At 34.7% G+C, this 14,307-nt stretch overlaps 1 protein-coding gene across 2 annotated transcripts in view; it reads left to right on the top strand.

The window, feature by feature from the left end:
• Positions 1–14,307, top strand: part of ATAD2 (ATPase family AAA domain containing 2) — a 60,402-nt gene that overhangs the window by 31,798 nt on the left and 14,297 nt on the right. For both annotated transcript variants that reach the window (XM_028534105.2, XM_036031393.1), the window contains 7 exons: positions 881–969; positions 6,171–6,330; positions 7,282–7,372; positions 8,034–8,348; positions 9,074–9,206; positions 9,589–9,775; positions 10,328–10,513. In XM_028534105.2, coding sequence (XP_028389906.1) covers positions 881–969; positions 6,171–6,330; positions 7,282–7,372; positions 8,034–8,348; positions 9,074–9,206; positions 9,589–9,775; positions 10,328–10,513 — 1,161 coding nt within the window. The remainder of the gene's footprint in view (positions 1–880; positions 970–6,170; positions 6,331–7,281; positions 7,373–8,033; positions 8,349–9,073; positions 9,207–9,588; positions 9,776–10,327; positions 10,514–14,307) is intronic.

Raw genomic sequence — 14,307 nt, 5'->3', positions numbered from 1 at the left:
TTTGGGGTCTTAGAACCTAAGAAAGAGCATGGTGGTTTTGTACTTAGGGAGATGGTAGTGGTGAGTTACATCTCAATATGTGAGAAGATTAGTTTTGCCCTAGATGGGCTTTAATTTCTCATCCCAGATTGTATTGACAGAACATTGTAAGATAATACATTCTGATCTACTGAGGCATAATGCTGCAAATGCTTTTAAATCTCTTTTTGAAAGTCGCTGAGGTCTTTTGTTTTAACTTTACTGATTTTTTCCTTGTTTTTTTTAAACTATGGCATTATGCTAATTGTTTTCCCAGGTCCTGACATGAAAGGAAGGCTGTATCACTGTCTTGTATTCTTTATCTTGTTGTGTTTTGGTGTAATCTTCATCCAAAGACATTTTTTTCCTGCTTTTAGAGAGAGGGAGAGAGAAACATCGATGTGACACAAAAGAGAGACACATCAGTTAGCCACCTTCTTGTATCAGGGGCTCAAATCCACAACTCAGGCACGTGCCCTGACTAGGAATCGAACCTGCGACCCCTTGGTCAGTGGTACAGTGCTCCAGCCAACTGAGCCACACCAGCCAGGGCTATTCTTTATCTTGTTTTGACAATTAGTCTTTATTAAAGATTTTTTTGTATGCCCTAATAACTATAGCTATATGAAATCTAAGTTATATAACCAGTAGAGTATGTATTTTGAATGTTTCCAGTTGAGATGCAAATGAAATTAAACTATATAATTTAGCCTGAATCCTTAAGACATAGTTATTGAATTTAGATTTAGATTTATACATAAATTACGTAAGCAACTTGGAATGAAAATGGAATAAAATGGTTTATAATAAGTTTACATATTTGAACTTTTCATGATAACATACCACTGGACCTACTTTGTAGGCTTATCAGATGCGCCCATCAATTATTTTTTTTGATGAAATCGATGGTCTGGCTCCAGTACGATCAAGCAGGCAAGATCAAATTCACAGGTAAAAGTTGCTTGATGACACTTCTGACTTCCCTATATTCTGAGCTGTACTGATCGCATGAGTAACAATGGTCAAAGTTAGATGGTGAAGGAAACTTTATAAACTAGTAGTTTCCCATTTTTGTGGGGGGCGTAGTAAAATCTTGATATACTGTACAGTAAGAAAAGAAAAAAGTCAGATTTGGGTAGCAGGGTATTCTGAAACAGTGTTAAAATCTTAGTTACTCTTTTTGGCTCTCTGAGCAGCACTATGGTGTTCAGCAAGAACACAAGTGCCTTACAAAAGGTGGCAAAAAGGGAACCAAGAAGAAAGTGGCTGACCCGTTTTCTAAGAAAGATTGGTGTGATGTGAAAATACTATGTTCAGCATAGGTAATACTGGGAAAACATGTCATGAGAACTCAGGAACCAAAATTGCATCTGATGATCTCAAGGGTCATGTTTTTGAAGTGAACCAGGGTAATCTGCAGAATGATAAAGTTGCATTTAGAAAACTGAAGCTAATTACTGGGGATGTTCAGAACAAAAGCTGCCTTAATTTTCATGGCATGGACTCTTCCTATGACAGAATGTGCTCTGAGGTAAAAAAATGGCAGACCATGGTTGAAGCTCAGGTTGATGGCAAGACTACCAATGGTTACTTGCTTTGTCTTTTCTGTGTTGGTTTTACTGAAAAAGTGCAACAAACAGATTTTGAAGACCTCTTAATGCTCTTTATCAATGGGCCTGCCAAATACAGATGAAGATGATGGAAGTCATGACCTAAGAAGTACAGACAAATGACTTGAAAGGAAGTGGTCAGTATGTTGATTACAGATAGCATTGGAAGAGACATAGGAAAGGCTTGCCAACCTATTTATCTGCCTCTTTACATCATTGTTAGAAAAGTCAAATGCTGAAGAAGCCCAAGTTTGAACTGGGAAAACTCATGGAGCTTCATGATGAAGGAGTAGTTCTGGAGTAGCTACTGAGGATAAGACAGGTGAAAAAGTTGAACGAGCTGATGGATATGAACCCCTAGTCTGTTTAAAATTCAGACTTTTTAAAAAAATTTATTTTAGAGGGGAAGGGAGAGAGAAAGAGAGGGAGAGAAACACCTATGTGAGAGAGAAACATTGACTGGTTGCTTTCTCCAAGTGTCCTGATTGTAGACGGAGCCCACAACCCAGGCATGTGCTCTGACTGAGAATTGAACTGGTGACCTTTTATTTTTATTTATTTTTTATAAAAGATTTTTTAAAATTTTTTTTAAATTTTTAAATTATTTTTTAAAAGATTTTTATTTATTTATTTTTAGAGAGGGAAGGGAGGGAGAAAGAGAGAGAGAAACATCAATGTGCAGTTGCTGGGGTTCATGGCCTACAACCCAGGCATGCACCCTGACGGGGAATCGAACCTGTGATGCTTTGGTTCACAGCCCGAGCTCAATCCACTGAGCTACGCCAGCCAGGGTGAACTGGTGACCTTTTAGTTTGTGAGATGACACCCAACCAACTGAGCCACACTAGCCAGAGCTAAAAGTCAGACTTTTAATGTTGGCAAATAAAAATACTATTTGTGATGTTTTTTAAAAATCTTGGTTACAGATTTAACTTGTGATACAAATTTAAATGCCCAGTGGCCACTGAAGTAAGACAAATGAAATGAGTGAGCCAGGCCAATGGTAACAGTGGGGCTGTGGAAGTTATATGGCTGAGTGTTCAGCCATCAGAGCATAAGCAGTTGTTTTTATCTCTAGCCTGCTAAAGTGCAGAAGCTGGCCCAGAGTTGAAAAATGAATTTTCTTTCTTAAATTTTATGTTCAAAATTTTGTGTTAAATGTCTTTTAAATGTTGCCAACCAATTCACATGCTTTTAAGACACTGTCTGAGCCAAACAGAATATGTCCTAGTGCATGACTACTAGTCTAATGTTCTAATACTAGCCCAACTTCCTCATTTTCAGGATGGGAAAATTGAATCTCCCCTATAGTTACTCAAGGAAGCACTTTTTCTTAATGCCAGTCTCAACTTGAATATAAATTACTCTTAGTCCCAGTTCATTTTCAGTTTTTCATGACTTCTTTTCAAATTATTTCATAAATTATGTATAATTGCTTAATTAATTTGGGATGCCCTAAAACAAAGGTTCGCATGCCTTCATATTTGCTAGTATGTTTTTATTGTAAATGGTATAGAAGAAGAGCAAGAAATAATCTGAGTGATAGGTAGGTTTTTACTTTTTTTAACACCTGATGATATTTACTGTATTCTGGTGGCCTTTTTTGACTTGATGCTGTACATTTTCATCTGTTGCTGTGAGTAGTAAATTAAAATGTCAAGTACTCTGACAAAAATAGTTATGTTTGCACTGGTCAGTTGGTTGGAGCATTGTCCAGATACACCAACGTTGCAGGTTTGATCTCTGGTTGGGACGTATACAAGAAGCAACCAGTGATACATAAATAAGTGGAACAACAAATCAATGTCAGTCTATCTTTATCTCTCCCCCATCCTTCTCTCTGGCTAAAATCAATAAATTACATGAAAAAAAATTATGTCTGTACCAGCAATCATACATATTTTTCTATACGACACATTTCGATGTCACCCATGCTGTATTGTGTTAATAGGGAGAAATATTTAACAATACTAACATCTCTTTGCAGTCAAGTAATTAAGAACTTACTATATTTTGGAACAATTGTAAAGGGATTGGAGTCATTTTAGCAAGCACATGCCATCTTATATATATTTCAGAGAAACTTAGTGTACAATGAATTATTTTGATGCATCAGAAAATAAGATTTTAGCCTAAGAAAAAGGATGCAGATATAAGTTAAATTAAAACCCTAAAATCTTTACTTTGAATTAAAAATATTATAATTTCATGATAAATTTTTTTAAAGAAAACACTCTAAGAGAAGCATGATCTGAATTTGTTTCATTAGATCAGGATTATATTAATTTCTTTATTAAACTTTGTGATGATGAAAGGGAAAAAACAAACAAACAAATACTTTCTAGCTTTGGACCCTGAAAAAATCTAGAAGCAATCACAATCCAGTAGCAATTCGTACCTCTAGCACCCAGATTGTGGACTGTAAATACTAGCACTCGTAGGAGAGGTGATAGATTGCAGAACTAAAGCAGGAAATAAGCAAGACAAGCCTGGAACATCTTGTCATGCCTGGAAGCAAGGAAGAAATAGAAGATTATTAGGATCATATGAGAATGAAATAGGAGCCAATTTTGAATGAGTTTCTATTGACCAAAAATGGGGCAATTTGAATATCAAAAATAATAATGACCACAGTAGATTGAGATACATCAGATACATTGAAAAGTCAGTTTTTAATGATTCTGTTTTAAAAATCTAATTGGTCACTTTGGAGTTTCTATATCGGTGACTCATTACTCTGAAAATTGGATAAAGAGAATGAATCAAGCATTTCTTTTTCCTGTTTTCTGTAGTCATGATTCAGGCCATGAATCAGGGTAATTTTATAGTTGATGAAGTAAAGTTCTTTATAGGAAAATTACAGTCAATAAATGCAAAGGAAATTATTAACTTAGAAGAATCAGCATTTTGCAACCCTTTATGAAAAAGTAAATCTCTGTGGTTTTCTTCTGGGAGTGATTTTGCCCCCCAGGGGACAAATGTCTGGGGACATTTTGATTGTCCCAAGTGTGGGATGGGGATGGGAATGCTTGGTATCTAGTGGGTGAATACCAGGGTTGCTATTAAAATATCCTAGAATGCACAGGACAGCTCTCCACCAGAAAAAATCATCTGACCCAAAATGTCAATTGTGCCAAGACTGAGAAACATCAATCTAAGCAATAATTATTAGTGGCCGCTAAGACAGTAAGGTATAAAGGTTCATAGTGATGTTTATGGTGAGTGAAATAAGGTGACATCTCACTTAAACCCAACCTTGATCTCAAGTGAGAAGCTGGTATTAAGCACTCCTGAATTATACAGTAGAAAGTAAATACATGGTGTAGTCCTATGAAATGTGCTATCCCAAGTAGTTTAACCTGCATCTATTAAGTTTCTAGGTCTAATTACCAGTTCACAGGATATACAAATGGTAGAAGACAAGTTATATGACCCCATCAGGAAGATATCCATCAGTTCACAATGTGGGAAGACAATTCTACAATACAAATAACCCAGTTCCTTCAACAAATGAATGGCATGGAGGAAGAGAAAAAAAGTTAGGGAGTGTGGTGGGAACTGTTATTGATTAGTGGGATGTTTGACCATGTGCTTGATTGAACAAATAAATTATAAAAAGATATTTTGAGAAAATCGGCGAATCTGGGTATTAGGTTATATTAAGGAATTACTGTCATTTACATATTGTGGAAGTTTTTAAAAGTCCTTATAGAAATACATATGTGAAATACTTAACATGAAATATTTATATTAAATGATTTGAGGGATTTGTTTTATTTTTTAAAGCTATCTGGTAAAGACAAATAAAAGGAATATTATTAATTGTTGAAACTTGTTGATGAAGATGGGGAGATTATTTTACTAATCTCCACAGTCAAAAGTTTAAAATGTAGTTAAAATTCTATGTATTTATGCTTTAGGTGTATTTTATTTTTGGAGTTTTTGTTGTAATTATGAGTACAAATAGAATATTTTATAATTTTAGATACTATTTGTCTATTTGGTACTTGGTAGTATTTTTTTTTATGTTTGTCTTATTTGGGAACTCTCAAGTGTCTTTGAAAAATGATGCTTTATGAAATGACTTTCATGATCCATTTTTGCATTCTAAAGACCATCTATGTTTTCTGTTGATTTTAATCTGTATATGCCAGTTAGTGTGCTACTTTACAGAATTTTTAAAAATAATTTTTTTTTAATTATTTAATTTATTTAATTATTTACCTTTTTTAGAGAGAAAGGGAAAGACGGAGAGAAACATCAATGTGCGGTTGCCTCTCACATGCTCCCAACTGGGGACCTGGCTCACAACCCAGGCATGTGCCCTGACTGGGAATCAAACTGGCAAACTTTCAGTTTGCAGGCCAGCGCTCATTCCACTGAGCCACACCAGACAGGGCCAGAATTTTTAAAAATCTTTTGAAAGTAGTGAGATGCTAAAGAAAATTTATTCTAATTTAATGTATTTACTTTTACCAAAAGAAGAAATGTTATATTCAACATCCAATCAATTAACCTCTTTTCTCTTATTTTTAAATTTAGTTCTATTGTTTCCACCCTGCTAGCGCTTATGGATGGATTGGACAGCAGAGGAGAAATTGTGGTCATTGGTGCTACCAACAGACTGGATTCTATTGATCCTGCTTTACGAAGGCCTGGTCGCTTTGATAGAGAATTTCTTTTCAGCTTGCCTGATAAAGATGTAAGAACTCAATTAACACCACTCAAATTTTGGCAAAATATGTTACCCTTATCATCAATAAGTCTTGGTACAGTAAAAATTTGAAGATTGAATTCTGTATGTTCTGAAACAAAGTTGTATGATTAACACCCAAGCACACAAACCCAGTATGTGTTTACAGAGAAGTATTACTCTATTTAAATAAGTCAGGTAATTTTTTTTCACATAATGCCGTCCTAAAAATACTCTTTAAAGTCTTTCAGTTTAGGCAAAGACTTAGATGTTAATAATACAAATCATACAACTCTGTTTTATTTTAGAACACATTGCCTAATGAACAGTCACTCTTTAGCCAATTTGTTAGCCTTAGATTTTCCATGGGTGCCACCATGTTATTTTAAACCCATTTATTTTTTGGAAAACCAAGCAAGAAAATAGAGCCCTGGCTGGTGTGGTTTGGTGGATTGAGCACTGTCCTGCAAACCAAAAGGTCACCCGTTTGATTCCCAGTCAATGCACATGCCTGTGTTGCCAGCCAGGTCCCCATTTGGGGGTGTATGAGAGGCAACTGATTGAAGTATCTCTGGCACATTGATGTTTTTCTTTCTTTCTCCCTCCCTTCCCTGCTCTCTAAAAATAAATAAATAAATAGAAGAAAATATAGCAGAGTTGTCAATACTCTTAAAAATAGTTCTTAACATGTACCAGAATGAACAGTAGTTCAGTAGTTACTTTTTTCATTAACATTTGTGATGAATGGAACTTGAGTACTATAAATGTAAATCTCTTTAATATAAATTCCTTAACCTTTTACAAATACATCTTTTTTTTTTTTTTTTTACTGTTTCATATTTTTATTTAGGTACTAATATCTTTAACATTTTAGATAATTAAGAGTATTTCAAATTGAAATTACTCTAATATGAATAACACTTTTTTATTATAGATGTAAAAAAATGTTTTTATTTGTAGGCTCGAAAAGAAATTCTAAAGATTCACACAAGGGATTGGAATCCTAAACCACTGGACGTATTTCTAGAAGAACTAGCAGAAAACTGTGTTGGTAAGCATTGCTTTTAAGTATTAAGAAATATATGCAATTCAAAGATGGAACAAGTTGTAGCATTGCAAAGTTATGTGTAAAGAAATACAAGGTTATATTTGTTTCTCATGTATACCTTACTACCTTACCTTACATTTGTTTTCTTACTACAAAGTTCCAGATATTAGAGATATTTGACAAATCTGCTGTTGGGGAATTTGAGAGCAAAATAGACAATAAGAATAGCTATCTTTCACTGACTGTTTACATTTTCCTAGTCATCCTGTTGAGCATTCTTTTACGTATATTTCAGGTAATTCTCACATCAGACCTATAAAGTAGGTAACATCATCCCCACTTTACAGATGTAGAAATGGCTGACAGAGCATAAATGATTCTCCAAAGACTACACCTCTCGGAAATGACAAACTGGAATTTGAACCTTATCTGTGGTTTTAAAACTCTTGCTCTTGACCCCTGTGCTATATTAGTGTTTGCATATTTCACTCACAAAAGTTGATTTGTTGATGATTATCACCACCATACAAGTTTACTAAGTAAATGAGAGATTTTAGCCTTATTACACTTAAATATTTTGCTACTGTATTGTTAGGCTGACTTAATTTTAACCCTAGTTATGCTAATAGGATAGTAATTTATCTTTTTTCTTTTGTCTTGGTAGGCTACTGTGGTGCAGATATTAAGTCAATATGCTCTGAGGCTGCTTTATGTGCTCTGCGTCGACGCTACCCACAGATCTATACCACTAGTGAGAAACTACAGTTGGATCTCTCTTCAATTAATATCTCAGCTAAGGATTTTGAGGTAGCTATGCAAAAGATGATACCAGCCTCCCAAAGAGCTGTGACATCACCTGGGCAGGCGCTGTCCACCATTGTGAAACCACTTCTGCAAAGCACTGTTCACAAGATCTTAGAAGCCCTGCAGAGAGTGTTTCCACATGCGGAAATCAGAACAAATAAAGCGTTAGACTCTGGTATGAGACTTGATTGATTACTTCAAGCTAGTTTTTATAATTAGTAAAGTTAAGTGTTTTATAATTCTCAGCAATACTTTTTATGCACAGTTTCTCGAAAGGAATTTGGTTATGCTTTTCTTGGGTGGTTGAAAGAAATATACTTCAGGAATTGCCCTTAATCTATTTTAAATTTGGAATGCATTTTCATATTTACAGCAGGTTCTCAGATAACATTGATTTATTCAGCACCATTTTATTATAATAATGAAGTGCTATAGGATATAACTCTTGTTTATGTCAGTTAGCTTATGGTAAAATTGTTTATACATGGTTTCACTTAAAGTCACAGAATCTATTGATGACGTTAAATGAGGACTTAATTGTTTTCGTTATTCATATCTACATAATATTTTTGAGTGTTTAAAAAATGTCAATGATCCCTGGCTGGTGTAGTTCAGTGTACTGATTGAGCATGGTGGGCCTGGAACTAAGGGGTCTCCAGTCAGGGCACATGCCTGGGTTGTGGGCCAGGTCCCAATAGTGAGTGCATGAAAGGCAACCACACATTGATGTTTTTCTCCCTTTCTTTTTTCTTCCCTCCCCCCTCTCTAAAAATAAATAAATAAAATCTTCTTTAAAAATGTCATTGAAGTACACTGGTTTGCTAACTGAAGAATTACATAAAAGTTTGCTTTGCAATCTAGAAAAGTTACTAATGTACAATTGTTGTTTTTTTTTAATAGATATTTCTTGTCCTCTGCTGGAAAGTGACTTGGCATACAGTGATGATGATGTTCCATCAGTATGTGAAAATGGGCTTTCTCAAAATTCCTTTAATAAGGCTAAAGAAAATTTTAATTTTCTTCATTTAAATAGGTACGTTTTCCTTGCAAATTATATTATTATTATTATTATTATTATTATCATCATTATTATTCTGGTGTGTAAATTCCCTAAAACTAAATGAGATGGTGTTTGAAATATAAAAGATACCAACTAATCTGCTATTTTTTAGGTTGAAATATAAAAAAGAAATTTCTTGTTGTAGTTGTCACTATAGTAGAAATTCCACTGTATAATTATTCTTAAACATCTGTGGAGGGTAATTTTTTTTCAAAAACCATGTGAGCCATGTTGTTATGATTGGCCAACAAAATATTTGAACTTTTTGACTTATGTAAGTTCATAGTTGGTAATTTATGAGAAAAATGTAAACTTTTTATTTTCTAAAACATTGCTTATTACTCATTTCTTTCAGAAATGCTTGTTATCAACCTATTTCTTTTCGACCAAGAATATTGATAGTGGGAGAACCAGGATTTGGTCAAGGTTCTCATTTGGCACCAGCTGTCATACATGCTTTGGAAAAACTTGCAGTATACACATTGGACATTCCTGTTCTTTTTGGAGTCAGTGCTACATCTCCTGAAGAAACGTGTGCCCAGGTCATTCATTGTTACCCAGACAGATAAGCTGTAAGGCAAAGCAGTCTTCCAAAGACAAAGTCTAGAATTGCTTCAGTTTTTTGTACATTTTTGTTCTGTTTCCTGATTTGTAACTTTAGGTTTATAAAATAAAACTAATGCGTAACTTCTTAGTCATTAAAAAATATCTAAGTGACCATAGGAGAATTATTAGATCTCTCCGCCTAAAATGGGGAAAATAATTTTATTTCCAGTGTATGGCTGTTGTGAGAATTATACTTAAAACAGTGACTGCTGTGTTCTAAGTACTCAGGTATTCTTCTGCTTCTGTTTTTGCTATTTCTATATTTAAAAATTTTTTAATGAAAAGGTGTTTTATATTTTTATACTTAACCTTTGTTACAGCAGAACAGTCTCCTACATTTCTTGAGCTGTCTTCTAATTGCTTGAAGCAATTATGTTTTCTAAATATGAGACAAAACATTTATAAATAAGCTTGTGGGGTTGGGGAAAGCATAGCATTACTGATGTGCTGACTTCCTAACTGAATGTAAATTTTTTTCTGTTTGCTAGATGATTCGTGAAGCTAAGAGAACAGCACCAAGTATAGTATATATTCCTCATATCCACTTGTGGTGGGAAATAGTTGGACCAACACTCAAAGCCACATTTATCACATTATTACAGAATATTCCTTCATTTGCTCCAGTTTTACTACTTGCTACCTCTGACAAACCCCATTCTGCTCTTCCAGAAGAGGTAATTTGTAAGGGCAAAATTATTGTGCTTTAAAAAGAAATTTATTTGTATTACAGTAATAAAAACTTGTAAAAATTCCAAATGCTTCAGAAGTGAATAAAATGATAAAAATTTTCTTAGGAAAGACAGCATTGTTAACTGTTTGGTATATGTGCTTGTTAGTCAGCATGGTGTATGTATATGTGAATGAGTATAGTAAGGTTACATTATAAAATTTTTTCTCTTCCAAAAATTGAATACTATGTAATACATAGTATTCTGCAATTTGTTTTATATATTTTATGTATTCTTCCATACATAACTCTTATTCCTTTTAATAGCAACATGGCTTTTTCCATTATCTTGATATACCAGAACATATTTATCCAAATTCTTGTCCATAGGTATTTGGTTGTTCTAGTTTAGTGCTGTAGTAGACATCCCTAGGTTTTATTTATTTACATATTTTGCATTCATGGGTTTTAATTTGTACAAGCATTACTATATGGTTTCTAGCATTCATTCTTAAAAGTGGAATAACTGTAGTTCAGTTAAAGAATATGCACATTGAATATTTTTGAAGGTACCAAATTACTATCCAACTTTATGCCAATTTAGACAACTACCAATAATGAATAATAGTTCATGTTTCTTTTGACTGGAGTACTCTTCTCCTAGATACTTGCCTGGCATGGTGCTATTTACTTTCCTTGGGTCTCTGTCTAGGTACCACCTCAGAGATGCCTCCCTGATTAGTTTCTCAGTTACAGCAATAGTTCCTCTGCCCATCACTCTCTTTTTCCTTACTCTGCTTTCTTTTTATCTTTTCTTTGATGTTAAATATGAATTTGTTTGTTTGTCTCTCCTAGCTGAATGTAAATTGGGGCCTTTTTTTCCCCACCTCTATTCCCAGAGTGTGGGAGGCTGCCCTGTGTGGCATGGGCCCAACTCCCACTGGGAGATGCACAGTACCCATGCCCACAGATAGGTTTTCCCATGGGGAATCAGGCCTGCAGTGTACCTAGGCCGCTGAGTCTTGCTTTTTGCTAAAACTCCCTCACCCTGAATTGAGGACATTTACTGCAAAGCAACTTCCTAAAAACCATGCTAAACCTTCCAAGGATGAGTGTAACTGTCCAGCTACTTTTGCCTTTTCATTTGCAAATATCCCTCTTCTGTGACTACCAGCATCCTCTCCTTTGTTTTCTGTACAAGGTAACCACCTAAAGCTAGCCTGTGCATAGTTAATGAGGACCTTATTGTAATGCACCCAGTAAAAGCTCTTTGGAGTGAGGGCCAAGGCTTTTGCTCCCCTTGAGAGAAAAGCCATGCCATCCCTTTTCCTCCACCGGATTCTGGATTCTGTAATCCGTGTGAGTGTCTCATTTCATCCATAATGGCTCGGACCCCAAGAGTCGGGGTCTGCATCAACAGAGTATATAATAAGCATACTGTAGGCTTCTGTATGTCTTCATTTAATGATGAATGTAATCAGTTTTGCAATACCTTTGACAAAATTGGTTTGTAGTGTTTAGAGAATTGGTAGGAAGTTAAATTCAAATATTTTGTTAGACAAATAGTTCTTGAGTGCTTATTCTCTGCTAGGCATCATTTTAGGCAAAAGGAATATAACTATAGACAAAAAATTGTATCACCTTAGGGCTTACATTGTAGTTGAGGTGGAATTAAATAAAAATAAATAAATATATTATACTAACCTATTGCTGTGGAGAAAGATTTAGCTAAGCAGTGCCAAAAGAGTGTGGTATGGTCACAGTGTCAAATAGGCTATGTAAGGCCTTACTAGGAAGATGTCATTTGAGCAAAGTCCTGAAAAATGTAAGGTATCGTGATCCATTTGAGTATTCAAAGGACAAAACTCTCTGGCAGAGGAAAAGCAAATGCAGAGGCTCTGAAGCAAAAAAGTGTGTTTGGTGTGAAACACACTTCTAGCAAGAAGGCCAGGGTGGCTACAGCAGAATGAGTAAAGGGCACTAGGAGGAACTATGGTCAGAGAGTTATCAAAGGATCAGATTACATCCCTGAGGGCTGTTTTAATAGTCGATTGTGAATTATTCAAGTGAAAGCTGAATAAGCTGGGAAATGAACATTAATTACAGTAAGCATTCACATAGCGTTGTCAGTAGGTTCTATGACTTAAAGGAAAACAATGTATGATGAAATCAGTTTTACTCTAGGCTTATTGATATAAATAAGAGTTAATTTCCTCCTCACCAACATTATAACAAAACAATGGTGAATAAAACACCATTATTTGGCAACCTTCTGTAGATATTACAGATTTTTAGGGTGGGAAATCTTTAAGGGTTTTAGTTCAGTTAATCATCTTGCTCTGGATTCTTCTTACATAGTCTTTCCTTTAGGTTGTTATCCCACCTTTGTTGAAACAGTTTTTTCACTATTGTTATCTCTAGATCCTAAAAAATCAACTTAATTTGATAGGCTTCCATTTTTTAATTTCCATTTGTTTCCCAGGTACTATATAGAACCTGTCTAATCTATTTTCATTATGGCAACTCTTGTATATTTTAATACTCTTTTCATTTCTATGTTTCCATGTTTTATTTATTTATCTAGTTTATTTATTTTCTCACTTAACAGTACCAAGCAGGTGACTAGATTGGCAGGTCTACTCGCCATGGAGTCATTTAGACGCTTGAGCTGAGAGAGTTTTCTCATTTTCATCACGTGGCTTTCCAGGTTCCTTTCATTCCATCCAGCTGAAAGGAGTGGCTCATTCATGTGCCTGATATGAAAATGATGTATATTATTTCTTTTCACATTATGTCGGCTAAAACTCAGTCACATAGCTCTACCTAATTGTAAGGGAGACTAGGAAATACGATATAGCAGTGTGTGCAAAAAGGAGAGAACATGGACTATGACAGTAGCCGGCCCTGTCACACATTACACATGCTTTTAGAGTCTTCAAAATTCTGGTCACTCTCCTGAACGTTTTTCTCTTTATATGCCTTTTGAAAGGCTGTACCCAGAATGCATTAAGTACTCTAGCAGTGTTCTGATTTACTGTTCTGTGAAGAATTGCTGCTTAGTAGCCACATTGTACCATTGGCTTATTGTATTTATTGTCAATTAAAACTCTTAGTTATTTTGAAGTTAGAGATAAAAATAAGTTTATACTCTCAGTAATAAAAACTAGCAGAACTTCCTGTATACAGATATAGGGAGGTTGAAAATCAGTTTAATGTGGAATAACTTTATTAAGAATGTGGGAATTCTGTACTTAATGATATTTTTTTAAAGGATAGCTGCTCTTTTTTGTTACATTAATATTTCCTAAGCATAAAATTGTAAACTGGGTAGCCTATCTCAGTTCCCCACTGTAGAGTATGGTGTAATAGGCACGGAACCAGAATTTGCCCATTTAAAAAAATGAATAATCTAATTTATATGGATGCAAATAAGTATTTTGAGCCTTGTATTGTCTTTAGTGATTTAGTGATACTGTCAATATAGCATTGGACTACAATATATGAGGAATACTGTGTGAAATATTACTAGCTGCATTAAAGTTTGTCTATTTCAAAACTTCAAACAAAGTTCCTATATACAAGAGGTCAAAAATGAGTGGACCCTAGCAACTCTGAGCAGTATGGAAAAATCAGAAAGAATGTTATCAGTGGATTAGAAACTTCCATGAATCCATGAATGACAAAAGAGTAGAAATTAAACCATAGTTTAAAGCATGTGCAAGAAAGGACTGATGAATGATTTCTAGCTCTGTCAGTGCTAAGAAGGAATTGAAAGAGCCTTTGGACAACTTTGGGGTAATT

This window comes from Phyllostomus discolor, chromosome 7, assembly GCF_004126475.2.
Source record: "Phyllostomus discolor isolate MPI-MPIP mPhyDis1 chromosome 7, mPhyDis1.pri.v3, whole genome shotgun sequence".
NCBI lineage: Eukaryota > Metazoa > Chordata > Mammalia > Chiroptera > Phyllostomidae > Phyllostomus > Phyllostomus discolor.
Note: the sequence above shows the minus strand (reverse complement) of the source record. Positions and strands in the feature narration are given on the sequence as shown.